We start from the raw sequence: 27,021 nt of genomic DNA, 5'->3' as shown, positions 1-27,021 counted from the left end.
GCATGTATTTCTGTCCTGAGTAAACAGGCACATTTGGGCTGCGGGTCTGCATCGAATGGCCCAGTGTTGTGCTCGGATGGCATGTTACCAGCTTCAGGACAGCAGTAGCCAGTGCATATTTTACCACTACAAAAAAATGTGAGCGATTTTCAAGTTCCACAAAATGCATTTTATTAGATGAGTCAATGAGAGTAAACCGATGTTATCGATACGTTATGAGTGGTTATTTTTTAACTTTCTGATTCCATACATCTGGATTTTGTCCCCACCTATTTATAAATGCATTGCTTGGTAACGACTAGCTTGGAACAGGTTTACTGCATCATGTTAAAAAGAAAAGGAATACTTACACGTCTTTAATAAAGCTAGTTAAATAAACCCGTTGAAAACCAACTTTTAAAAGCTCTTTTGCAACCAGCTCCGAGATTTCAGCACCACAAGAAACCTCACTAGCTGCCAATTAATTATTGAACCACCAACCGATACTCGCTGTGCCATTTGCCTCAAATACGCAGCTTCACTGTGGCATCGGTCTTTAAAGAAAATAACGGTGAGGGTATCCAGACTCGCAACATAACAGATGAGGTTTCAGAGAAGGATCTTGAGACACATTTAGAGATCTTCAGTTCTCTGCAGAAGCTCAAAGTAAACCAGCAGAAGGCACATTTGAAAAGCGAGCAGTAAACAAGGGTAAACAAAGCCGTTCGCGGGCTGCCGCGGCCTCGGCTCCTGACACGGAGGTTAAAACCAGTGTTTATTCACATTCTTTTTACACAGCCTGGAAGAAGTCTAGAAGTAAAGTGTTTCAGAGCAGGAGGCTTCACTATAATAATTCTCTTTCACAGTCTGTTGGTCTCTAATTATGTAGTATACAGTATTAATGCTATTGTTATGTAAATAAATAAAAAGGATTCAACAAAACGTCATGAACATGGTCATTCCAGAAAAGCAGCAGCGAGGAGCTGCTTACACCTGCATTGGTGATTGGTCTCTGACGTGTCTCACTTATGAGTGCTGCTGGATGCATCAGTGCCTGTGCAGATGAAGCTTACCGCTTTCAGTGGAGTTCTCCCAAGCTCCTCCTGCTGCTCCTCCCCCTCTTCCTCCTCCTTCTCCTCCTCCTCTTCCTTCTCCTCTTTTTCCTCCTCTTCCTCCTTCTCCTCCTCCTCTTCCTTCTCCTCCTCTTCCTCTTCCTCCTTCTCCTCCTCATCTTCCTTCTCCTCTTCCTCCTCCTCCTCCTCTTCCTCCTCCTCTTCCTCCTCCTCCTCCTCCTCCCCCTCTCACCTCTTGTCCTCACTGGACGTCAACGGTCATGCCAAAGTCGGGGCTGCTGGCGAACTGGATTTTGCCATCTGTTTCCTGCTCCTCAAACACTATGACCTGTGACAAGGCAAAAAAAAAAAAATTCCATTTTAGTCGAGGTCAAGAAAGGACGGCGTGAGTGGGTGGTTGAGCACTGATGTCAATATATACGCACTTACAGAGAGGAAAAGTAGGAAAAGGCAAGAGGGAGAAACAGCGATACAGCAGATGTTGCTTCAGGCCTTTTCCAGAACTTGCAGAAGAGTTCAACATCATCAAAGTTACAGAGCGATGAATATCGGTAGCTGCACACTGCAACTCTTGACCTGGGATACGATTTCTGTTTTGCCATGCTGGAGGAGGTGAGTGGTGGTAATAATGCAACATTTTTGGAGAATTATAAAATATACATAGGTTATCTCGATTTTTTTTTTTTTTTTTGAAAGAGTACTTCAAATCTGGGAAAGCACGAGGAATTGAAACGGTGAATGTCCAAAACTTAGCCAGCACGTATTCAGACAACTGGTCCGGTGTGAGAATGTGATCATTTGCTCTATTTGCTCTGCAGTAGATCAATATAGATGCAGTATTTTGAAGTTTATACTGGTGGTCAGACAAGACAAAACATCATTGACATGAGAGAAATTGTCTTTCAAAAATGTCATGTGCCAACATGCAGACGTGGGCGGGGTCAATACCAAGAATCCAGCATAAATGAAATGTTTCTCACTTCCATACCAAAAGGTTTTCCCCTTTACAACTTACCATTATATTTTACTATAAACTTTAAAGTAGCGTTTGAGATTTTGTCAATAACTAAGAGGCCGTCAATGCTACAATGAGCCAAAGTGACTTTGGTAAATGCATTTCCTAAATGGTAAGCACACGTGTGTTTAGATGAGACACGGCACCTGGTTGTCCCCCCTGTGAAGCCAGGGGCCCGGGACATAGAGAGTTTGCTGAGGACCAATGGACCAGTAGCGTCCCAAGTTCTTGCCGTTGATAAACACGACACCTTTGTTCCAGCCCTGTGAACACAACCACAAACTCTTCATCATGCTGATGGGTGAAAAACAAGAAACATACAAGTCGTCCTTTCTCATATCATCACTCAGTACATTGTTGGTAGTTATTAATTACAGCTCTTAACTTCTCTACAAATCACAGACACAGAGAGTGAGACACGCACACACACACACACACACACACACACACACAGTGCAGATATGCTGTACAGTACAACAGGAGGGAAATGACTGGTCAACAGGTGCTTGGCTTCAATCAATAACTGCATTATGAAGAAATGCATAGAAACAAAACCTCCTTTTCTTGAAAGAAGCTTTTAAGATATGCTCTGATCTCACTGCGAGAGTAAAGGAATTATTATTGTGTAAATTTATCCAATGAATTATAAGTGAGCCAGCGCTCAATCGAGCTGCTCAAAGACCGATTTCTCAGGGGATTCTTTGCTGATATGCTGATATAAACTTGACATTCATGTTTCATAAACATCTTAGCTTGAAATGATATTCTTAATAATTTTTTTACTGAGGTTTGCCAAAATTAAAAACGAACACCACTGAAAGTCTGCAATGCTATTCAAAATATGTTCCGCAAATAGTTTTATTGTTTAATTTCTTTGTTGAATGAAAGAACCATTAAAAAAAAAAAAAAAAATTAAAAACGCCATGGCAGTTTTTGGAGGCTATCATCTGTTGTGGTGCTGCACTGGATCGGCAGCTTCACTGGCTGTCCGATACTCACGGGGAGTTTGAGGAAGGTGTCCCTAGGAAAGGAGTTCACGTAGAATTTGGCCTGGAAAAACCCTGGGCAGGAGGGCCGCTGTCGCACAGACATCCAGTGGCCTGAACGCTCAAGTCTGTAAAGCACAAATATCAGCAGTGTTCATCGTGTTGCAAAAGTTATTTAAAAAAAAAAAAAAAAAAAAAAAAAATCTATCCATTTTTACTTTTAGCAGACCTGTTTATCAGACAGCAGTTCAGCATGTCCTTCATACAATATTTATTTTCCTACAGTAAATGGCAGGGGAAATTTTCAGATTCAGTAACATGATATATTTCGCCTCAAAATAAATTCTAAAAGTTGATATAACATCAAAACTCCTCTTGCAGGTGTGAATTTGTGGCCTTCAGTCACACAAGGCTTCAGGCCTCAACAGGAGGATGCTGAGGTAAATCAATTTCATCATAGGCAGAGAGTCCCAAATCGAAAGGCTTTCAAATATAGCAGATCTACAACAGACGCTCAACTCGGTTCAAATATGAACCTCTAATTGAACTAATGCAGGTGACAAAGTGACCGACGTTTATAATCTGTGGAAATATTTGTCACAAATAATGACGGGTGTTGGCGACAATAGCGATGTATGGGAAGGGATTATATAATCTTGTAATATGGAAACATCAGGAGGGAAAAGCACCTGCGCCTCAGGGTGCAAAATGACCTTCTGACTGTTGTGAAAATACCAGACATAATTACTATTATGGATGGGTGGCACGTTTAACGGTATGCAACAGACATTTTGATTTCTAAGACGGACCTTGGCATCAAACAAATATAAAAGTGTCCCAAATGTAAATCACCCAGACCATTTTCCATTGCTCAGCTGTCTATATGCTGCGCTTGCATTTGTGTGGTCCAGCTTTGAATGCAAAGTTTCTAAGGTGTGCAGTTAACATATTGTACTATTAACTGCCTGCACTGTGGCTGTTAACAGTCATCTGTCACAACATTGTTGGTGCAGCAAGTTTGTCATAATGCTGTGTTGCTTTTTCTGACTGCCACACTGGAAATATTTGCAATTTATGTGACCAGCGTATCAGGAATATAAAAACGGTCTGTTTGAGCCCTTTGAAACAGATATGGCATATTAATTGACTCGCCGCTTTGAAATCTTACGCTCGAGCTGTCAGACACACGCTGTCAACTCAAACTTAAAGTAAATTGTAAGTTTTACTTCCCTTTTTCATGTAGTGATTTCCCTACCGAGTCCACCTGCCAACGAAGGTTTGGCCTTGCACTTTGCGCAATTTGAAAATCTGCGAGTTCTTTATAGCGTATTGTGAAAATCTTGTCCTGTAACTCTTTATGGTGAAAAAATAAACAACAAACACAACGGTTTAAGGTCTTCTATCACATTGGGCCTCTTGAACATTGACGAGCAGCTTTGAAGTCCAAGCATGTAATTTACCTCCTGTTCAACACTGGATTACAGGGGTGTGTTTCGATTTCTGAATTTTGCCATCATGTTCCCAATGTAATTATGTTAAGCAGGAAGATAATCAGCTGGAGTGACTAAGAGGCAGGCAGGTGTAAAGACAGAGAAACACAAACACGAGGAGAAACTGGATAATAATTGAAAGACACAAACCTTTTTACAAAGCCTGGTTTCATATCCAGACTTCGGATAATGAAGTCTCGAAGGGGGCGCTTGTTTAACTGAATATCTCCGACAAGACCTGAAAAGGTGAGTCAAAGCTACTTTTAGTTTTTTTTTTTCATGGATCTTAGGATGCTGTTAATTAGTTTCTTTCAAGGTCTCTAATGAAAACAAATCTTTGTGCTGACTGGAACGTCTACAAAGCCGTCAGTTTGTGCAACTATTTGTACCTTTGCGCTGCTCGTCCAGGGTTTTCCCATAATTCACTCTCCCACAATTCTCCACCAGTAAACTTAGAGTTCTTCTTCCCTTCAGTGGGAAAATACATAAAACACGAGAGGCATTACTGAAAAACAGATGTATTCCTCAATGGAAAGAAGTCATCAAAAATAAAAGGAGGCCAAAGTTCCTTTCCGCTGGTCTGAATTTTGAAATTGATCAAAACTAATCTCTGTGTGTAAGGCTGAGGATGATTATTCAAATTTGTCAAGATAAACAGTCTTATGAAGATTTGCTGCTGGCGCTACACTGGGACCTTGCTGCCAGAAACATCCATCAGCATCCCCTGAAGCTTTCACATGCTGCGTGTTGTTAAATATTAACAGCTTCATCCTTTTGAAACAGCAGACTGGGTGTAAACTGCATACAGAGGGACAAACACGCTCACAAGGTACCTTCCCATCAGGTAGTGCAAGTTCTTGTATCTTGTAGTCCAAAACACCAGTGAAATGTTTGTCCACAAACACCTGGGAAAAAAAAAAAAAATGCAAATGGAAATAGCCACATCAAAAACCATGGGAATCATGAATGTTGCTCGGCTAGCCAAAGGCTCAGCAGGAGCAATATCTTTGTTACGGGCTTAAGGGGGACGTGACGTGAATATTTTTTTAGACTGCAACACCTGCCCTAAAATGAAACGCAAAAGATTTTTGTCTTTCACTGACGTCTCCGGAAATGTCCTCAGAGCTGCCCGTCAATATGCAGCTTTCCAAGTGTGGACGTTCTCACAAAAGAAACGTGTTAAAGGTTGTGATTGTGGCTGCCTCATGACGGTGTCTGTCCTTCTGTCCTCACCAGCGCTCTGTCTCTGATGTTGTTCAGCGAGTTGAGGGCTCCTCCGCTGGTGATGGTGGTCTCGTACAGCGTGTAGCCGTACGACTGGCCGTTGTTGCGGTTGACGGGGAGATTCTCCATGTTCACCGGCCTCTCCGACTTAAAAGGCTACGAAATCAGCAAAGGAAGAGCTTGAGACAGACACTTAAACCTTCAATATACAATGTCTTTAAATTTGCTGCTGGAATTCTTTTTTTTTTTTAGAAATGTCAAATGTTGACACGGTTACGTAACGTTTGCTTTATTTGATGATATTTGAATTTACAGAAACGGCCAATGCAGACGGGACTCGCCAGATGGCTTGATCCTAAGTGATTATTTATGAAACCTAACGAAGCTTTCCTTTCTGGCGTTCAGAGCGGTGTTTTCATTCAGCTGCATTCTCTTGCATACCCATGGGAGGTGCATTATGCCTTTCTTCAAAAGACAATAAACACTCCCTGCTGCGGCACGATTAACCACATACCTTCAAACGCACAGATACAATATAAAACTCAGGCAACCCACTCAGTCTCCTTGAGGCCGCTGAAGAGAAAACCCTCTTTTGGTGTGTGGCTGGTCAGGGGCAAAGCAATTGTCGTCTCAGAGGGAAGCAAATTATTGCGACGGGGAGTGAATAATTAATGTTGCAAGCAACTGCCAGACGTGCTACATCTGGTTGGAATATAAATGCCACGGAGGAGCACGGTGTAAATGGCTAAACTCGACGAGTGTACATGAAAGCGAGCCGTCATGTATCTTCCAAAGAGGTTGCTTAACCAGTCAGTTTTTTTCTGTTGCATTCAGATGTTACTTCCACAACAATCTGCCTTACGGCCGCCACTGAGGTAGCTTCGGGGGAAATGTCTTACTAAGGGGCTCCGCCATTAAGGGAGGATTGTTACTCATTCATTTCCCTGCTCAGGCTTTTCATTTGGTCCAGGAAATAAAGCTAATGATGGACAACGGCTCACCGAAGCTTCAATTTTCGTTTTTCTATCAATTTATCTACATATAAAATATCTGCTATATTAGTGCGACATAACCCATGTTATAGTATATCGTGAGATGCTTAATATTTCAGTTTATGTCATCGGCTTCACTACCTATAACCAAATCTCGATGAAAAACATGTTTGTTTTCTCCAGAATTTCCAGATGAGGCCTAATTTAATTTTGATCTTAATTTTTATATAGCAGCAGTCATACACTGCTCATGTATTTTTCTTGTGGGTTGTTCTGGCTTAACATTGCATTTCATTTCTATCATTTGTTTTGTTGGTTATTTTTGTTATAATGGCTGTAATGGCTGCGCAATGACAGATAGGAGGTGAAGCTTTGCTTGAGGTAAACACATGGACTTTTATGGCAAACCGGAGCACCGACACGCCTTCAATAAATCGTAACTGACCTGTTCAAACGTCTTTCAAGAATAAATAGCAAGAAAAAACTAACAAGAACACAAGTGATTACTGTCATAATGCTGTGGTTGTTGCCATCATTTGCAAAATATGGCTAAAATAGCAGGTGACAAATTTCAGTAACTAATGGTAGCAACTAGATAGCAGATTTAACACGCGATAATTTGGATGAGCAGAAGCTTTGCGCTGAGTAGGCAGATGTGAAAAGCAGCCTGTGCTGTAAATACACCCGACCTCAGGCTCAAACACTCTTAAGGAATCAGAGTTGAGAAACCCGTGTGCAAAAGCAAAGATCGCAGAGCAGGAGAAAGCACTTTTTAAGTCAAAGAAAAAGCGTCCCTGGCTGCACATTCACACATCTAACAGCAGATTTTCTAAAAGTTGACTTGGCTTGGTTTAATTACTTATGCATCAAGAATTGTATATAATGTTGTTGCAATCTACACCGATCTTTTTTACACCTTTTTTTAAGAGCTACTTTGACAAAATGAAAGTTGCAAGTAGCTCTTGGACACTAACATTTATTCACACAGCTGAGCTCCACCTAACTAGCTGAATAAGAATGTTTTTGGGGGGAGGGGTAGGGAGGGGAAGGTGGGGGTGGGGGGGAGGAGGAGGTTTGGCTTAAGTCCAGGCACTCTGTGGCTCACCTTGTCAGTGAAATGCAGACTGTCCCACAGAGACAGGTGCTGCTGGATGACAGCAGGCTGGTACACTCTCCTCTCCCGAACAGAGGGCATTTCAGGAAGAGGCTGAGCTAAAATAAAAAACAAAACAAAAAAAACAAAGGAGTATAACTAAGCTTGCAGTTTTGTCTGTCTCGATCCTTTTTTTTTTTTTTTTTTTTTTTTGTACCCATGGGATCCCAAAGAGTCACGTAAAAGTGTAATTATTTTATCTACGAGTCAAAAGTACGTATAAACACATGTTCACTAAAAACACAAATTACACGCGAGTCTATACGTTTTTAAGCACGTGCAAATGCAGTCGTGGACATCTGAAAACTGGCATCAACGGATCTAAATATCACATAACAGAACAAAAGAGAGCAAGAGCTGCTTGTAAACCGTGCGTGTTAATCCTAAAAGCAAAGTAAAACAATGTTCTGGATACTAAAAAGCAAGGTGTGTTTTATTTGGCACGCAAAACAATCTACTAAAACATCCAAAAACCTAGCGAACCCCCTCCCGCACTGTTAAAGCCGACGGTCCCATTCTCCATTCTGTTGTAGAAGTCTTTATATTCTCCAGCGCAGGAATCGCTCGGTGCCAAACATAAATGCAACCTGTCCCTCGCAAACTGCTTTTTAAGGCTCCGTGGGTGAGACACTCTCCCTCCCCGGCAGCCTCCAGTTTGTGTTCCGGTTTACGAAACAGTCTCTTTACACCGATTAACAGTGGCTGGCCGTGCCCTCCGACAGCTTTTAAAAGGTGTTAAAGCATGCAGAGACACTAGCAGTCCCTCTGGAAAATGCTTGACGGCATTTTCTTATCACCAAGTGGTAACAGCTGGATCGCTTGAGAACGCTTTGAGGACAATGGCCAACACTTTTCTTTAAAAAGAGCTCTCTCCAATGCTTACAAGCCACTACCTACAGTAGTGGCAACTGTCAGATCTAACATAGGAGGACTGAGAAGACATTTTTATTCGGCTAGGTCATAGATTTGGACTTTTTCCCACGTGTTCTCACAAATGATGTGCATTTTTTAATCCCGCGATATGCGGGCCAGTCAAAATTATTGTAAAATCGCCAAATTTCGGCCGACAGCAATGATTTAGCACAATTATTAAAATCGTTTCCTTTCAGCTGGATAAAACAGAAACGTCATATTACCATAACTATTGCCACACAGTTTTCTACCATTTGAGGTTTGATTGGCACTCTTGTAATGACATCATTTCATTGTACCTCCTTCTTCTGTATATACCACTATTATTATATAAGCCTAATTGCAATTTAATAATACTCAAACACCTTATGAAGAAGATCCATTAAACATCTATTCACTGAACAGGAAAAGAGAATTACAACGTTTATCGCAGTTATTGGTATGACAATTAATCATGAACTGAAATTTCATGTCAGCCCCAACTGTAGATGTAGAAATATGCTGATAAGTGTTCAGATTTCCTTGTTCTGCCTTGCTTCACAGGAAATTGTCGGTGGTTGATTCCAAGAATGAATCATCTGGATGTTAAAAAACTTTAAGATTATAAAGTAACATCAATAGCAAGCTAGCACACTGCAAAGACAGACAGACAGACAGTGTGTAGTCAAGATGTGTTTGTAGCTTGTTAATTACTGCAGCTAAATAATAACAAACCCCTAAAGCATATACTGTAAGTCACAGGTTTATTTCAAGAGCCATGATTAGTGTTCGACCTTTGACAGATCAGCCTGACTCCATGCAAAGTTATGCCAAAACAGCCCCACAGGGCAAAGAGTAACCGGCACAATGTATATGATTTGACAACCACACGATAATAAAATATCAGGCTGATCTAATTACAGAATTGGGTCATGTGTTTGTGGTTGCCGAGTACAACACAAAGCATTCTCAGATCCACTCTCATATCCAGGCCACTGCTTATTGTTCAGCAGACTACAAAACATTCGGATGAATCACGCAGACGCAGCCTTTCATATTCATCTCCAATCACCACAACGCTGGGAAAATTATGACTTTGTTGTGCTGGATTCAATCCCAGATTGCCAACAGCCAGTCCCAGCCACGAAAAACACTTGAGACTTCTGCCCCCAACCGCAAAAAAAAATTGTTTTCCAAACAGGCAAAACTGCATCCACAAAAAACACGACACAAGGCCTAGCATGTTATTTTCCTCAACGGGCAATCATTGAGGGTCTTTGATTTGGGCCGAAATCTCACCACATGCACAAAAACACACACACAAACCCATGTCTAATCCCTGCCTGTAATCATATGCAAAGTTATCCTGCTTTAGCCAACGGAGAACAGGTTTCACAAGGAGAATTAAGTTAAGTGGGGAGATGAAAGCAGGAGGAGAGAAAGCGAGACAGAAGATGTGGGGCCCATCAGCAACAACACACAACACTCACTGTGGTAGTGGCTGAATAAATTCCTCAGAAGATGGTACTTGGTGGTGTAATCCCCAGCCTCGGATAATGGAGCATCGTAATCTGAAAGATAATGCGCTATCAGAACAGCAGGACTCGGGAGCCGGAGAGAGGCAGGGATGCCTCTTACCCTGGCAGTTGCTTTCACTGCGCTCCCCTATCAAACATCATGAGACAGCAGCGGGCCGGGACACATTCTGCTTTATCTTGACAGCAAATGGAGCCTCTTTGAGGCAAAAAAAAAAAAAAAAAAAAAGTAAGAGAGGCATTCAGAGGAGTAAACAGAGGTACGAAGACTGCTGAAGGTCAGAGGTGGTCGTGTTTACCGCAGAGATGTTGACAGAATTCTCCTCCTTTGTGAAGAATGAGGTCATTACAATGTTAAGTACCCTGGAGGAGCATATAAAACCCATTGTAGCATCTTTAATTTACATTTCCCATGCATTATATTAGCTAATGAATTCATTTGTGTGCACTGCATATTCAAGTTTCTCAGCAGCCGAAGAAGGTCAGAGGCTGCTGAATAGGGATAGTGCCATCTACAGACGTTTTCCAATACTCTAATCATGTTGTAATATACTTGTATAATTGACATGTCCCAGTGAAGCAGGAAAACAGGACCAGGCTCTATTTCAATGAGGTTAGTGATTGTTGTATGCACATGAAACGAGCATAATTTAGCGTATTGTGGATCAGCATCAGCGTGTGGAGCAGCTTTGATCATTAGAATAAAACAAGTAAAAGTACTTGTGAATGTGCAGTTTTGTGCTAAAACCTTGTGGCAGGAGCTAGTTAAACAAATGATAAGTCAGCCTGTATCAGTCAATTGTCCTACTGACTATTACAGGGAATTGTGTTGATTTAAATGCTGGTAAATGCTGGCCAGTTTGATGGATAAACATAAATTGGTTACACATACCGTAGCTTGTCACCGTGGGTTTCGGTGCTGATATTCCAACAGCAGATGCCCCATTCATGAAGCCAAAATTCGTCCCTCCATGGAACATGTAAAGGTTGATGGACATGTCCAGCTTAAGTATTTCTGTGACCACAGGTAACATGTCTGTCAAAAAAAAAGTGAACGAGACAAACAAAACTTCATTGAAAAAGTGTTTACTTTATCTTAATTATAGCAATAAGACCAGTGATTGAATCAGAGAAGAGCAAACACAAAGCTAAACATTAATACTTGGTAACAAGCAGTGTTTCTGTTTAGCAAAAGTATAAAAAAAACAAAACAATTTAACTTCAGCTTTAACAAGCCAGAGACACTGTTTCAATAATCCTTTTGCCCTCAATTCCAAGTCAATTGAATTAAAAAAAAGGACCTCAGTCACACGTCCTATTACAGGTTACTATAATTCCTTACGGGGCAATGATCACACCCATAAAATGGCCCACCTACCTGCACAAATTAGCCACCTATGTTTTGCATTGAGCATAGCAGAGCAAGTAATTAAGAATTCCAATTGAACCTTAGCAGTGAAATTGGACCGAGTTTAATGATTTGAATCAAGGCCATGAGCCTTAGTGAATAATAATTGGGCAGATTGAGTGGCAGAGCCGGACTCGGTTGGTTTCATAGTGGTGCCACTAGCTGTGACCAACTGCTGGGCATGCTGCAGTCTGCAGAGCACTGAACTGTCAAGGACATGAATCCCCTCTGAATATTCCAGTATTCGTTTCATTGCTGTGACACTTTCTGTATAGCGAGGGTCTTTTATTTCCCTTTTCCCTTTCTCACTGAGGAGAAAATACATAAGGAAGCAAGGCGGCTGGCTCTTTCATTTCCAGAACATTTTCTTTTTGAGAGGTGAATGGCTGCTGGGAATGACGGGGGTAAAAAAGGAGGCTTGAGTCTCTGCACTGTATGTTTGAAAAAGGATATCTCTGAGAGCGCTCACGGTGGTAATACCAGGCTATTGTGACTGCCATTCATCTTTACAATTGTAAAAAAAAAAAAAAAAAGGTGCTATCACGCTTGTGAATATATGTCATGGTTGTACATTAGACTAAAAATATCACCCTCCTAGGCGTACCATGTGGACCATGTTACATGGCTGATATGAGGGACAGCGTAGAGTACATACAAGTTAGCCACTGGCTCTTTAATATGAATATTATAATTTGACTTTTTATACTTTTAAAGCAGCCAGGACAAGGTGATCCTGCCTAAATAACTTATGGCATACGTGTTTGTAATATGTGACTGAAACAACTAATGGGAAAATGTATTATTTATTAATCAAAAATTTACTGGCCCTTTTCTACTTCTGAGGAACTCTTATTTCACTTGAATATTTGCATTTGGTGCTACTTTAAACTTCAACCTCATCACATTTGATATAATGACATACTTTTGACTACATTACATTTATTTATCATCTGTAGTTCCTACTCTAGAGTAAGTATATTTTATAGAGAATATTCCCTGACATCACCCAGGACGCATGAACCGGGCCAATGTATAGCTACAGCAACTAGGTGGATATGGACCACATGGATCCAGAGGAAGTGGGAGGCCTAACACCTTCATCAGAGTTCAGGAGAATCAGACAGAATCAGTGGCGCATATCTTTCAAAGTATTTGAAACTCTGCCCCCTGATTAGATATCAAATATCCAGAGACAAAGTTAAGAGGATTGGATACATACAACCTGCCATCCACGAAAACTATATAAATCTCTGAAAAAGCCACAGACCCAGTACAAAAATGACCATATGCTGAGCTGTACATCCCAGATGCAGTGAGTGGGCTCTGTGCCTTTTGTGGAGGAGCCATAGTGATCGAGCCCGAGGGATTTATCTCACAGAGCCCCCACAGCAGTGAGTTTGTCCTTACCCAAGCTTTTCCCTGGAACAGACTATTTCATCCACGGCTAAAAGAAGGTTTGTCTTAAAAAGGTGCACTCTGGAGGATTTAACTACCACTTTGTACATTATGAGGTGATAGTGGGTCACTGTAGCATCCAGTCTGCACTCAGTCCGGCGCTTGGTCAAATTTTGCATATTTTTACCCCACCGTTAGTTATTAGTTGGCTTTTTTAGATAGATAGATAGATTAGATAGATAGATTAGATAGATAGATTAGATAGATTAGATAGATAGATAGATAGATAGATAGATAGATAGATAGATAGATAGATAGATAGATAGATAGATAGATAGATAGATAGATTTAAAATGTTGTTTGGTACGGTTTGTGTTACTAAAAATCCAAGATCCCGGGACGAGATCTTTGTCTAAACAAGGTCGGTACGCCTGTTTTGTTTGTTGTTTTTTTTTTGCTGTATAAAGTTGCTTCAAGTTGGTAGACCGCTAGATGACGAGCTACTTGAACTACTCATACACTGCTGTTCGAACTGCTTTAAACGGTGCATCAACAAACAGCTATATTAACATGTTACCAGGCGGAAACGTTATACAGTTGCTATCTTTACAAGCCATAACTGCAAATCCACCTTTGGCATTAACAACTGTTAACTCACCAGATTTAGAAGAAACGTTGTGAGTTGTTTCAGCCATCATTGTGTTTATTGTTCAATTTTATTTCGAATAAAACGTTGAAATACGCAATGACTCCTTCCTCTCATGTTGGACTGAGGGCAGACCGCACACAACAGTGACTCACTACGGCCTGTTGAGGTGCTGGGTGGTGCTACGAGATGAGATGGGCCGGGAATAGCTGGTTAGCATGCTAACGTCAGTCGATATTTCTGCAATACAATACATAGACGTCTTTGTCTACAGTCAAAAATGTTTTTGTTTTTTTTCCACATTCGGCAGATAATTTTAGGAAACATTTTTGAATATTTTAAACTAAAAATCATAGGTTTTGTACCTTTAAGTCTTTCGAACCCTCAGGCACTGAGAGTCTGTCTTCCCCTCAAGACAGTCTGTTTTCCCTTCAGAGATAATGTAGTAGCTTGCAGCACAAAGCCTGTCTTCTCCCAATCTAAATTTAGACGCTATTATTTGACGCTGTGTACAGGAAGCAACTGTTTTACCCTCAACAAAGAATCCATCAGCAGAAAACCTGTCTAACCCTCATGTGAACGTCTGTCTTGCTCTTATCTTGGATCCTGCATTTCTCTCTAAAGAAAAAAAAAAAAAAAAAATGGTCTTTTATTTAAAAAATAAAGGACTCTGTGTTACCCTCAGCAGTGTACACATGATGAAGGCCCCCTAGGAGGTCAAACCAACCAGACCAGTACTCCATCACCATCTTCGGTTTCTGAGGCTAAGAGGAGAAAAAGGGGTTTAGTCCTACTTACGGTGTGACAGTTTGGGAAAGCAACACACACTCAACACAAAAAGAGATATTTCTGTTTGCCCTTTCAGTTTCTTTCACTACCCACGCTGATTGTAGTAACACAAGCCTTGAATAAATTGTCTGAAATAAAAAAATATTATTTACAGCTCTTTATTTCAAGCTGGTTTTAGCCCTGCATTTTCACTCTACCTGAATAGTCTATTCGTTGAAACAAACAATGGTTTCTAATTATGTATTCAGTGTAGAATAAAACTTGTAATGATCAACTCCAAAATTGGCCGACATAAATTTAAGAAAAATGAAATGGATGAAGACCAAACAGTGAACGTTTTGTACCACACAGACAAGACTCACTTGTATTCCATCCAGATACTTGATGTCATCTGCTTTCAGTTTCTGAAAATTGATGGTTTCCAGTGCTTCCAACAAAAAAGAAGAGCAATATTGGGTTAAAAAAAAAACAACACAACAATATCAGACTGTTTAGAGAAACCACTCAAACTATTACATGGAAAGACCAATTAGTAGTCCATTTGAAACCAAACACCTTTAATTCACAAAGTTAAAAGACAGGCTATGGCTCGAATGCCAGCTTTAGCAGGGCTGTGGACTTCAGCTGTTCACAGTCCAGCGTATATATAACATGCAAATCACGGGTATTAAACACCCACAATATATACAAATGATTATGGAGATGCATTTAAATATTTTATGAATTCCCAGGGGACAGTTCATTATAAATTACCCTGGTGGATCCTGTCCTGTAATTATATGCATAATGTCGATACAGTGAATGATAATAAATACAGAAACATATATGATAGAAGTATAGACCGAACATAATATGGCTTCAACATAATGGGGACTAACACCTATGCATTAAGATAATATACGAGTCAAAGAAAAGACAGAAAATAAGACTTGTTTTTCTTGCACTGCATTATTTATGTAAAATGCAAGAAAAACAGCTTTCTGGTACGACACAGAATCCTCTGTGTGTGAAATTTGGTTCAGAACTGTGGCTGCATGACACCGGGCTGCCCTTGGCTTAGACCTCTTGCCATTGTGCATAAAAACACCACACGCCAACCAACTTACTTTATACATGCGTGTTTGATTATGTGCAGACTTTTTTTTGGTCTGTCAGCCTATCTGACAATACCTGCTTTCACTCCTCCAAGCTTTAGCCCTTCCTTGTTGTCCGAGGTCATCAGCAGCTCTGTGATGCCCCTTGACAATAATGCCTGGGAAGACGAGGGATTAAAGAGGCAACTAAACAAAACAGTTGGGGTTCTTTTTGAAGGTATAATTGTTGATGTTTCTTTCTTTTTTTTTGAAAGAGAGTGAAAAGGAGTGTGAGTGAGCAAAGTAAGTAAACAAGTACCGTTTCTTTTATGAGCTACTGATATTATTGCAATAATTTATAACCGTGTTTCTTACCTCCTCAATGAAAGGCATATATTCTTCATCTTTAGCATAGGAGCCATATTCATTCTCCACTTGAACTGCTATAATTGGGCCACCCTTGGAGTACTGTGCATTAATTAGCCAATGAATAGAGGACACATATTAGAGCTTGGCACCCGTTATTGACCATTTCTACCCTCAGTACAGCTGAATTCTAAAAAGAGTGTGAAATGGAAATCAGAGTGTTAAATGATGCATGGAGCTGATAAAAAGAAAATAAGGCTCTGAAGACACAAGTTGAAGAACTCAAGTTTGCATGATAACCATTATGGGCACTGCTAACATTGGTTAAAATCCACTCAACAGCAGCTAATTATGGCCCAGTATTTTAGGAAATAATAACAAAAATACATGGTGATTAAATGTGATTGTGTTTATAAATGTGTAATCGTTTTAGAATAGTCAAGAACATAATTTTCTCCACTTCATAATCTTCCTCTGTTCATAGGTTGACAAGTACCTTTTAGTTACGAAAGTCAGCAACCTTACATTTTGAAATTTAAAGTAAACTCAAATGAAAATTACCTGATATGGGACTACTTTCTTGAGAAGATGATCAAAGAAGGAGTTGACTGCATCAGTGAATCCGGAGTAGGTTGTCCTCAGTCTCATGTTCTGATCTCGTAGCAGCCAACTGAAAGGAAATCGCAGCAAAACCAAAACATATCACAAACAAGTCCCTGAAGGCGCTGAGCTGTGACCTCTCTTTGGGTTCTTAAAGATAATCGCACCAAACCTAAGCATGACTATCTTAAAATACAGAGCAAAGGAAGTCATGCTTCACTGCGTGTCCCTAAAAACACTCTGATTTGATGATTATCAAATAATATTACCTCAATCTCACGTTCCCCGAGGGCAAGACTACTGCAAAAATATCCACTTCCAGTCTTTTCGTGCCAACTATTACCCGATCATCTGTCTGAATCTATTTTGATTACAGAGGTGAAATAATTCATCCCCCCAGAGAGATGTTCCTGTCATATTTTATTATTATTCTCGCTGAAACCTCACTAAATTTCTGGTGGTAGTCATCAGTGACTTCCACCTGAGTAACATTAGTGGTTAACTTAACTGATGTTTAATGCCTCCTACTCTTATTCTGTATGTTGTATCATATGTAAACCCCTGTCAGGTCGACCGCCAAAACAAAACATATTCCTTTCCAATTGGAACACAGCTGGTGAAACTGGCCCGAAATCGGCACACTTTAAATAATTACTTTTAGTTTAATGGATTTTGCCAGCAGCCAAGACACTGCTAACTAACAGATTACCGGAGTGAACAATCCATTTCCAATCCAATTTAGGGGATTACTTTGCACCCCACCGGATATTTCCAAATAATGCATCACAATGTTACTGTGGCTGTGAGGCAGATACAAAATATCTGTGAATATAAGGTAACATTTAATTTCAGCTCTGGGGTTTTCACCTCGGTAGTCCACCTAAATCCCATTCAGCACAGATGTATGGTCCTGGACGTAGGATTACCCAGAGGCCCAAGCTGGCTGCAAGGTGGAGGTAGGTTCTAGGAGTAAGACGCAAAAGGTGGAAAATAAGCAGTCAATTATCAAAACGGTGGCTTTAAAATGTTTACGACTGACAATAAAAACTGAAGCCAGATAATCCTTCTCTATTTAAAACAGAGCCGATGTTGAATTACAAATTATATATTATCAATTCTAAATTATTCCACTCTTTTCAAACAAAATCCTTCCCATTGTGAGACGGCATATATTTTGTAATCACTTTGATACCAAGCGACACGTTTGATGGATCGAAGCCCACATAATCAATAAATCAACAATCACTGACACTGAAAGTGTGGCCACTAATTAATCAAAAGCATTTCTCAGCAGTGCCACGTTATTCCTGCTTTGCAGTGCAACAGTGCCATCTGCAGGAGTTCATTCACTCCCTGACAGTCCTTACTCTAAATCCAGCTCATTCTCAAAGTTGAAGACCCCTCGTTCAGGCTCATGCAGGTTCCACGGCACATATCTGAAAAAAAGAAATAAAGCTGTTTTTTTTTTTTTACATGGTTTTAATGTTTCAGTGGTAATCAATTTCAGCGGTTTCAGACTTTTTTTTTTTGTAAAAATTACATTAGATTTGCCCTTTTGTACTTCATAAACTTGTGACTAATTAATTTTGTTTGTTTGGCTTCGCTCTTCTCAGATTTGATTTGATCTGTGTCTGCGGATTTGATCTTCTCCTCCAGTAAAAATCTAACACTATTCATCCTCGTGCTTTAGCCAGCCGGCTGTGAGTCGGAGCCTACGTTGTGAGAGTATTGAGGCCACAGGCCTTCATCTTCAGCAGCCGGTCCTCCCAGTAGGCTCGGGGGACTCTGAAGTAATGGACGGAGCCTCCCAGGATGCGGAAGGGCTCTCCCTCCAGAGTGAACTGAGACGAGTCGGCTCTCAGACCCTCCACACGGCTCATCCTTCCCGCTTCAGGGCCATTCCTGTCGGGTAAAATACAGTTCACAGCTGAAGAACTTGCTGAATTAAAAGCTATGGAGACACTTCAGACGTGTTTGATCTGAGCTAAGTGCTTAAAGTCCAGGTGCACCTGTTTAGAAATATCCTTGACAAGAGTCATGGTGGCACGAGGTGGCTGTTGTTGTACATTTTAATTATCCTGTGTAGGATTTTTGCCAACTAATCAAACGCATCATGTCACAGAGCTCCCCTCCACGTGTCCACGTAAATAATTCAACCAGAATGACACCACACCAACTTAACTTGATCTCCTGACTCCGCAGATCTCAGGTGAGACACGGCGAGCTGAAAACACTCCTCAAGACCAACTGAGAGAAACGGAGGTCTAACACAAGTGACAGGTGGCTTAGTTGCGTATCAGTGTTCACAGGTGAAAGTTCACAGGTGACCCGCGGTTGGTCTCTTAGCAACGAAGCTGAGCGACGACTCCTGAATATTCGCGCCTCAGCGTGACCGAACAAATACATTTAAGCATGAAGTGAAAAGATGTCCAGAGCCATTGGGCCGACTCCTTTATTAAAAGCTGGCTATATTGCTTTCCTCGAACCGTTTTGTCTTACCTGGTGAACTGATAAACAATGATGGCTGCGGCAGCAACGCAGAGCAGGAGAAAATACCGTTGCTTCAGGGACAGACGAACACTAAACACCGACGAGCTTTCCATTAGCGGTGACAGCTGCTCCCCACGTAGGTTTCTTCTGTTTAGACGGATATAAGCGCATATCTCAAAAAGGTCCCGTCTTCTTCCGAAACACCTCTCCCGAGCCTCTTCTTTCTGGACCGGTCCGACCGGGGGGGGGGGGCTGTCACACTGACGTTACGCTGACCTCGTCGTCACCGGAAAATTAAGTTTCGCAAAACTAATTTCGCAATTAGCTGCGGTAACGACGATGAAGTTGCGCTGCTTTTTAACTCGTACTTCCGGGATTAATTGTGGAAGAAAAAGAAACATGGTCTGAAAATGTAAAAGTTGGTTTCCTGCTGTAGAAGCTGCTGAAGACGGTATTTTTCAGAAGAATCTGGCGGTAATATTATAAAACTTCAGTTTACTGAAGCTGCACGCGAGGACTACTACGAGTCTTGTTCAGGGACCGTCACAAAACTCTGCTGCTTTAAAGAAACGCAGAACGAACAAATTGTCAAAGCGACTATTACTTCATATTCCTTTTCACTATAAAAAAATTTTTTTTTAAAAAAACAACAACCACATATCACGCATCCAAACAGATCTATTAATATCATAAGTCCTTTTCGTGAATTATTTTCATGCGGGAATTGTTTTTTTTCTTCTGCATTTACCAAATTTGGAGGGAATATTTATATCCGTATTTTGGATCCCTTAGTTATCCAGCTCAATATAAAGTGAATTACTTTTTCTTCTAAGGAGCCGCTTATCTTTTGGGAACAAAGTAATCAGGCTTATCTAATGCGCACAAGATAAATAAGAAAATATTTTCTGCAAATTTTAATATCCTGTCATTCTGTAATTTATGCTTCTTCACAGTAATTTATTGCAATAGCACACTGTCCCTTATCTGTGGGTGATTACATTTACAGCCACTAGAGGGCATCAGTACATTCATGCTAATACCTGCAGGGGATCATGAGGCCAACATTACTGTGTACAATTGTAATGCCTCCCTTCTCTGACTGTTTCAATGAGACAGTCAGTGACTGGTAGAGAGAGAGAGAGAGAGAGAGCACTATTACATTTTTGTTCTGAAAACAATAGTTTCCCTTATCCACAGTGTTTGAGGCCTCCCAGCACCGTCCTCCCTTCAAATGCTCTCTGGTAAACTCGGTTTCAAGGCACAGCACTGCTCATGTTTTTGATGTAACTGGGATTTTCTACATTTTGGACTTTCAAGTCTTGGTAAGGTTTTCCTTTGTTCGTACTTTCATATAAATGTATCTACTTTTTACAATACAGATGCAACATTTTTTACTGTAATGTAATGTTAAAATATTTAAAATACGTTCATCCAACTTTGAATTTGACCATCCGCCATGTTATGTTGCTGTTTTTCCCCACCAGACATCACCTTAAAGTGAGAAGGATGAGCCGTGTGGAGGGTCTGAGGGCCAACTCGTCTCAGTTCACTCTGGAGGGAGAGCCCTTCCGCATCCTGGGAGGCTCCATCCATTACTTCCGTGTGCCCAGAGCCTACTGGGAGGACCGGCTGCTGAAGATGAAGGCCTGTGGCCTCAATACTCTCACAACGTAGGCTCCCTCCACACAATGCATATGACTCAATCACAGGAACCTCACTGTTATTTTACTGAAGAGAGTCAAATAAATATCACTTTAAATCTAAAATGTTTGGATAAAATGCTTCATGAAACCCTGAGAATAAAATTAGTCTCTTGAACCACTGAACCATAACGTTGCTAGAAGAAACATTTTCCTGGGTACTTTTTCAGATATGCGCCTTGGAACCTGCACGAGCCTGAGAGAGGATTATTCAACTTTCAGGATCAGCTGGACCTCAAGTAAGGCTCTCCTTTTCCTTTTTGTGGGAATACCAAATATATATTAAAAAAAAAAAAAAAAAAAGACCTGCAGATGGAGCACAAGGTATCTCCTCCTTTCTCAGGGCCTTTGTCAGTTTGGCAGCAGAGCTGGGTCTCTGGGTGATCCTTCGTCCTGGACCTTACATCTGTGCTGAATGGGACCTGGGCGGGTTGCCGAGGTAACATCATCTGCCCTTCACTTTAAGATTCTGCCATATGTAAGCAGCATGCCACCAAAGTTGCTCTCATGTTGTTGTTTTTTTGTTGTTTTCAGCTGGTTGCTGCAAGATAAAGACATGCAGTTGCGGACAACGTATCCTGGATTTGTAGATGCTGTCAACTTGTACTTTGACAAGCTTGTCTCACTTGTCAAACCTCTCATGGTATGTCAAGGCTGCTGTTTGTCATCATGCTTTATGTGCAAAGAATAACTGGAGACTTCAGAGGCACTGTTTGTGTTTTAGTTTGAAGCAGGAGGCCCAATCATTGCAGTCCAAGTTGAGAACGAGTATGGATCCTTCGCGAAAGATGAAAAATACATGCCATTTATAAAGAATGTGAGTTTTTTTTTTATAGCCTTTATTTGTCTCTAAAATGCTCAAATCATATTATAGTTATTTATGTGTATTATCTTTTTCTTTTCCCGGTAGTGTCTCCAGTCTAAAGGGATCAATGAGCTCCTGCTGACTTCGGACAACTGGGAGGGTTTGAGATATGGTGGGATGGAGGAAGGTAATAAAGACATGAGAAGTAATTTAGAAGCTAAAAAGCAAAAACAAAGGATTAAGTAGAGAAACAATTACAAAATGTACCTCGGTTGATTTTAAGTTTTCTCCCTTTGATGTTCTATTATGCTTAAGACTATAATATTTTGCTCATTTCAGTTCTGAAAACAATAAATCTTCAGAGACTGTCCTTTGGAGCTATCCAGCACTTAGCTGACATGCAGGTAAGTGATAATAAAGGGTGGTCTGAGGTTAATACAGTCCAGCATTTGTTCTGATTGTTATCTGTTAAATGCACATTAACTTAAAGACAAAAGACAAAATATTCCATTTTGCATTTTTATTAAAGCGTAATGATGCTGAGCCAGTGATAGACATGAAGAGACGTAGATTATTTAATACATACATATGCTCTGTTCTGTGTAGCCCCAGAAACCTCTGATGGTGATGGAGTACTGGTCTGGCTGGTTTGACGTCTGGGGAGAATATCATCATGTGTTTCACGCTGAGGGTATCGAGACACCTTTTAACTGTCATTTTTCCATTCAACATTGTTGCTAATCACGTGCTTGTTTTATGGCATCACTCTCCATTATATTCATGTCATTGCTCACATTAACACTCACAATATTAAATGTAGCTGATGTCTATTTATTTGTGTATTTAACTGTAATAGTGTCACTCTGGAGCTGTAAAAACTAACAACCCGTTCACTGCTGCATATTGCTCTTTGTGTGCTATGTCATCATTTATTAATGTGCACTTAAATTAATTAATACTACAGGGAGTGATTTGTGTGCTGCCCCCTGACAGACATGCTGGCTGTGGTGTCTGAGATCTTGGCGAGAGGTGTTTCCATTAATCTGTACATGTTTCACGGTGGAACCAGCTTCGGCTTCATGAATGGAGCGATGGACTTTGGCACCTACAAACCTCAGGTCACCAGTTATGGTAGGAATAACTATCAAGCTCAGAGAGCAAGCACAAAAATCGTTTGAGATCTTTGATGAATATGTTTCCCAACCATAAATATTTTTGTAAATGGTTTCTTGGCAGATTATGATGCTCCCCTCTCTGAAGCTGGAGATTGCTCCACAAAATATCAACTCCTGAGAAATGTATTCAGCCAGTACCACTGTAAGGTCTTCCTAGGCATCCATATGCAGGGATTGTGTAATCACTGATTCCGTCAAAATCTGCCTTAATTAATTGTTTTTGCCAACTTGTGTTCCAGCTGAGCCTCTTCCTGAAGTGCCCTCTCCTCAGGAGAGGAGAGCTTACGACCCTGTTTTCATCCAACAGCACCTATCACTGTGGGACAGCTTGCACTTCACTGACAAGGTAAGCTACAGATGGCAGGCACTGTCACTGGTGTCACAGCTGATTATATAATCTACAAAATAGAACATGTTACATCCAAACTGAACTAGACCACATCATCAGGGTAAAACAGGGTCCCTTCTGGAAGGAGAGCAAACATTGTGCAGTGAACAGGACGTGTCTGCAATCAGCATGTGTCTCTACTTGTGTAGAAGACACATGCTGCCTCTGCTCAAGACAGATGTCTCACACCTGGCATTGCAGGTTTTTATCATGCATCAAGGTGTCAACATCTCTGCTTCTTTTTTCTTTTCTTTTTTTTTTTATTAAGAAGAATTTGTCACATGCTGTTTGGTGGCCTCTTATCATATCACACATCTTGTACAATTTTTTAAAGTGAGATTGTAATTTCCATTTCCCCCAAAAGTGACTTTATCTGATTTCACTGTGTCAAATTCCTGTACCTTAACATGATGTTTGACCTTTCGTTCAGCCGTACAGGTCAGAGAGGCCGGTGAACATGGAAAATCTCCCTGTCAACAATAAAAACGGCCAGTCATATGGTTATACACTGTATGAAACCACCATCACCAGTGGAGGAGCCCTAAACTCCAGGAACAACATCAGAGATAGAGCGCTGGTGAGGACATTAAGAGGGACCCCATAGACACACACACATACTCTACATGTGAAATGCAGTTTCAACATATTTCTCTTCGGTAACACAACATAGTTTTTAATGAAACCTGTCCCTGTGACTGTTGATGCTCTTCAGGTTTTTGTGGACAGACAATATGCTGGTAGTTTGGACTACAAGACTCAGGAGCTTGCGATTCCCGATGGCAAGGTACTTACTGTTTTTAGTGTGTTCTCTATAAAGCACTTGTCCTTATTTTCTTTATAAAAAAAAATTGTTTTAAATGTTACTCAGATTCAGGACAAGTACAAGGGATTATAATATTCACAGGAATATTATCCCCAAACTTTGTCCTTGGGGTGAAGTAATTTTAAACAATAAAATAGATTTGGCCAATTTTACACAATTTTAAAGTAAAAGTGCCAAACTACCATTTGTTTTCCCAGATGATGTCAGTAGTAATTTAGCCCAGCAAGAACTGAAAATAAAATGAAATGAAATGAAGTTGAATTAAATTACAATGATTGTGTCACAGATGATTATACAATGACAGTATGTGTGACAGTATAGGATAGTATGATATGCATGGTTCACGCAACATTGTTCCCAGATTTTTTTTGTTTGTAATTGACAAATAATGAGCCTTACATTTGTATCTGTAGGGTGGGTTATTGTTGATTCAGAAAAACATTCAGCAATAGTTGGCAGACATTATTATAAGGTATTCTCAAATGTGGAAAATGATAGCTAAATGTAGTTATATATGCTGATTTAAAAATGTATATATTTTTCTGTATATTTTAGATAGTTATCCTGCTGATTTAGAATGAGGTTGAACAGGATAAAAGGGGAACACCAACACAATAAAATGTGATTCTGAGAGGCATATTGGCATATTGAAATAAGAACAGAAGTCCATGATTGTCTCATTGGGGTCACCTTTCTTTACTGTATAACTGTCAGAGTAAAAATCATGTTTTGTGCCTCAAAGGGAGCGAGGACGTTGAGTTTACTTGTGGAGAACTGTGGAAGAGTGAATTATGGGAAAGCTCTGGATGAACAGCGCAAAGGTATTCTGCCTTTAGGCATCAGTGCCATTTGCAATGCCATAAATTGGTTTACAGCTTTCTTTCAGTCAGTTCGGTCATCTGAATCTGTGAAGTACCTATTGTGCAATGTTTATGTGTATTTCAGAATGAGAAATGTTTGCATTATTTGTAGAGAGCGTATAATAGAACATCGTTCAATCTAGAGGAAGTATTGTAACAGTTTATTTCGTGTTGCTTGGACACTTAAAAATCTTGTCAGCACAAGTCAAACAAATCACTTTCTGACTTTGTTTATGTTTTTTTTGTGGCTCAACACATCCATGAATTTCCCATTGTATGTAGGATAGAGTGCAATGAAAAGAATTTGTCCATGGTCACTGTTTGTCTGCTCCTATTCAAGTCTGCATTGCTTATTTTTTCCTCATAATGTGTTCCAGGTATTGTGGGAGACATTGTGCTGAATCACACCCCTCTGAGAGGATTTACCATCTTCTGTTTAGATATGAAGCCAGGCTTTATTAAAAGGTTTGTTATTTTAGTTTATTTTTCCTTCTGGTTAAACAATAGCAATGTTTAGACTAGGAGAGCTGGTCATGGATATCAACTGAGCCTTTTCTGGTGCAAAAAAAGGGAAGATTTACTCGAAAATAGCTGAATTCTGCTTATAAATAAGTATTGATCTGCAACTTGTATTTTGGTTTTTAGTTATATGACAATATGGATAGCACGTAGATACCATGCCCATACACACATAATTGACTGCATAATGTTGGTAAAAAATGACTCAGGAGAGTGACGCAGGGAAACTGACGTTACAGATTGTAATAAATACATTTCGATCTTTTTGTAGATTAACAAATTCAGGTCAGTGGAAAACTGACATGAAGTCCCACTCTGTCCCAGGGTTTGTCCAGGCCACACTCTGTGTGGATGGCCCTCCTAAAGACACCTTCATCACACTTCCTGTGAGTACAAAAGACAGTTAGCTTGTGGGGTAAACTACATGTAATGGAGCTCAAAAATGTACTGTTCATTTCTCAGTCAATACTTTACATCCTTATTTAACAACGTGGGCAATGTTAGCTTTTTATTAGTTGTAAGTTGAAAAAGTGGAGCTACAATTAAATCGATATTCCACTGTGTCATTGTATTGCTCATGAAAGCGTCCTCTTGTACAGGGTTGGGGTAAAGGAGTTGCATTTGTCAATGGGCAGAACCTTGGACGTCATTGGTTCATTGGTCCCCAGCATTTCCTTTATCTCCCGGGACCTTGGCTGAGAAGTGGACAGAATCAGGTATAACCATTTAGGATCAAAATTTGACCTCTGCTTCCCAGTAATTTTTTTCAAGATGATTTGTGCCACATTGCGTATGAGTGACATGTGGGTTTTTTTTGGGTTTTTTTTTGTGACTTGTCTTTCAGATCATTGTTTTTGAGGAACAAAGAACGAACAACAAAATAATGTTTGCTGAAAATCCGGATCATGGGAAGACAACTGATGTTTACAAACTCCCTTTTTGCACTCTGCTGTGAAAATAGGGTACAACTATAAAGACACTTTCACTTACTTACTTACTTACTTACTTACTTACACACACACACACACACACACACACACACACACACACACACACGACTGTTAATGATTTAAAACAAGTGACATACTAACATTTTCAAATGCTGTGCACAGCAGTATGGATATGGAGCTACAAGGTTTTTGATTCCTTTCCTCTTGTCTTCTACACATAAACAATACAATTTACAATGCTGCACAATTCAACCCTCTGATTTGTCTTGTTTTATCATTTGAGTGTGAACTTTGCTCTGATTGTAAATAAACCAGCTTAACACCCTCACATGCTTCTAATTGGACCAGGAGCTCGTCCTTACTTGAATGACGCTCTCATATTCACAAGACAGCCAACCACACACAGCCATATCAAATTCAACAGAAAATTTAAGAACCGGAAACAAAGTTATTACTTTCACAATAAAATTTAAAACGTTTGTCACACTGATAATTATGATGACGTATGTTGCAGGTAATACAGCCATAATAGTTTTCTTGTAATGTCTGTATGAATGCATAATAATAAACGTGTGCATATACCACAGATCCACGCTGTGAATGTGCGCAGTCGATTAGTGAGAATTTATTTTGAAAATAACAACAGGAAGTGCGCGATGTACTTTAAACTCGCTTGACCTATGAATATCTGCTGAT

At 40.2% G+C, this 27,021-nt stretch overlaps 2 protein-coding genes across 2 annotated transcripts; one reads left to right on the top strand and one right to left on the bottom strand.

Annotated features, from left to right (window-relative positions):
* Positions 1–37: 37 nt before the first annotated feature.
* LOC138197141 (beta-galactosidase-1-like protein 2) lies at positions 38–19,605 on the bottom strand. Its single transcript, XM_069147709.1, has 19 exons — positions 19,115–19,605; positions 18,332–18,517; positions 17,983–18,051; positions 17,483–17,578; positions 16,577–16,685; positions 16,025–16,117; positions 15,747–15,828; positions 14,939–15,003; positions 14,467–14,551; positions 11,231–11,374; positions 10,294–10,374; positions 7,865–7,971; positions 5,777–5,923; positions 5,377–5,448; positions 4,933–5,011; positions 4,694–4,781; positions 3,067–3,181; positions 2,214–2,330; positions 38–1,380 (listed from the first exon to the last, which is right to left on the bottom strand). The coding sequence occupies exons 1-19, from the start codon at positions 19,216–19,218 to the stop codon at positions 1,294–1,296; spliced, it is 1,926 nt and encodes a 641-aa protein (XP_069003810.1). The 5' UTR covers positions 19,219–19,605; the 3' UTR covers positions 38–1,293.
* Positions 19,606–20,315: 710 nt separating this feature from the next.
* Positions 20,316–26,906, top strand: glb1l2 (galactosidase beta 1 like 2). The gene is made up of 19 exons (XM_069147707.1): positions 20,316–20,427; positions 20,590–20,775; positions 20,976–21,044; positions 21,149–21,244; positions 21,340–21,448; positions 21,530–21,622; positions 21,716–21,797; positions 21,950–22,014; positions 22,217–22,301; positions 22,604–22,741; positions 22,847–22,927; positions 23,025–23,131; positions 23,604–23,750; positions 23,886–23,957; positions 24,739–24,817; positions 25,234–25,321; positions 25,647–25,761; positions 25,975–26,091; positions 26,220–26,906. The coding sequence occupies exons 2-19, from the start codon at positions 20,612–20,614 to the stop codon at positions 26,328–26,330; spliced, it is 1,818 nt and encodes a 605-aa protein (XP_069003808.1). The 5' UTR covers positions 20,316–20,427; positions 20,590–20,611; the 3' UTR covers positions 26,331–26,906.
* The last annotated feature ends 115 nt before the right edge of the window (positions 26,907–27,021 follow it).

Source organism: Embiotoca jacksoni, unplaced genomic scaffold, assembly GCF_022577435.1.
Source record: "Embiotoca jacksoni isolate LCO1_2020_lvr unplaced genomic scaffold, fEmbJac1.0.p SCAF_14, whole genome shotgun sequence".
Taxonomy (NCBI): domain Eukaryota; kingdom Metazoa; phylum Chordata; class Actinopteri; family Embiotocidae; genus Embiotoca; species Embiotoca jacksoni.
This window is presented reverse-complemented; position numbering and strand designations above follow the sequence as displayed.

Excerpts from the sequence above, each read along its gene's own strand:
- glb1l2 (XM_069147707.1), top strand. The coding sequence starts at position 20,612 with ATGAGCCGTGTGGAGGGTCTGAGGGCCAACTCGTCTCAGTTCACTCTG. Across the intron at positions 22,928-23,024 it reads TGTATTCAGCCAGTACCACT|CTGAGCCTCTTCCTGAAGTG; the intron begins GTAAGGTCTTCC and ends CTTGTGTTCCAG. Across the intron at positions 26,092-26,219 it reads TGAGAAGTGGACAGAATCAG|ATCATTGTTTTTGAGGAACA; the intron begins GTATAACCATTT and ends CTTGTCTTTCAG.
- LOC138197141 (XM_069147709.1), bottom strand. The coding sequence starts at position 19,218 with ATGGAAAGCTCGTCGGTGTTTAGTGTTCGTCTGTCCCTGAAGCAACGG. Across the intron at positions 16,686-17,482 it reads GATTTAGGTGGACTACCGAG|TTGGCTGCTACGAGATCAGA; the intron begins GTGAAAACCCCA and ends ATTTCCTTTCAG. Across the intron at positions 14,552-14,938 it reads AGTATCTGGATGGAATACAA|CCTCAGAAACCGAAGATGGT; the intron begins GTGAGTCTTGTC and ends TTCTCCTCTTAG.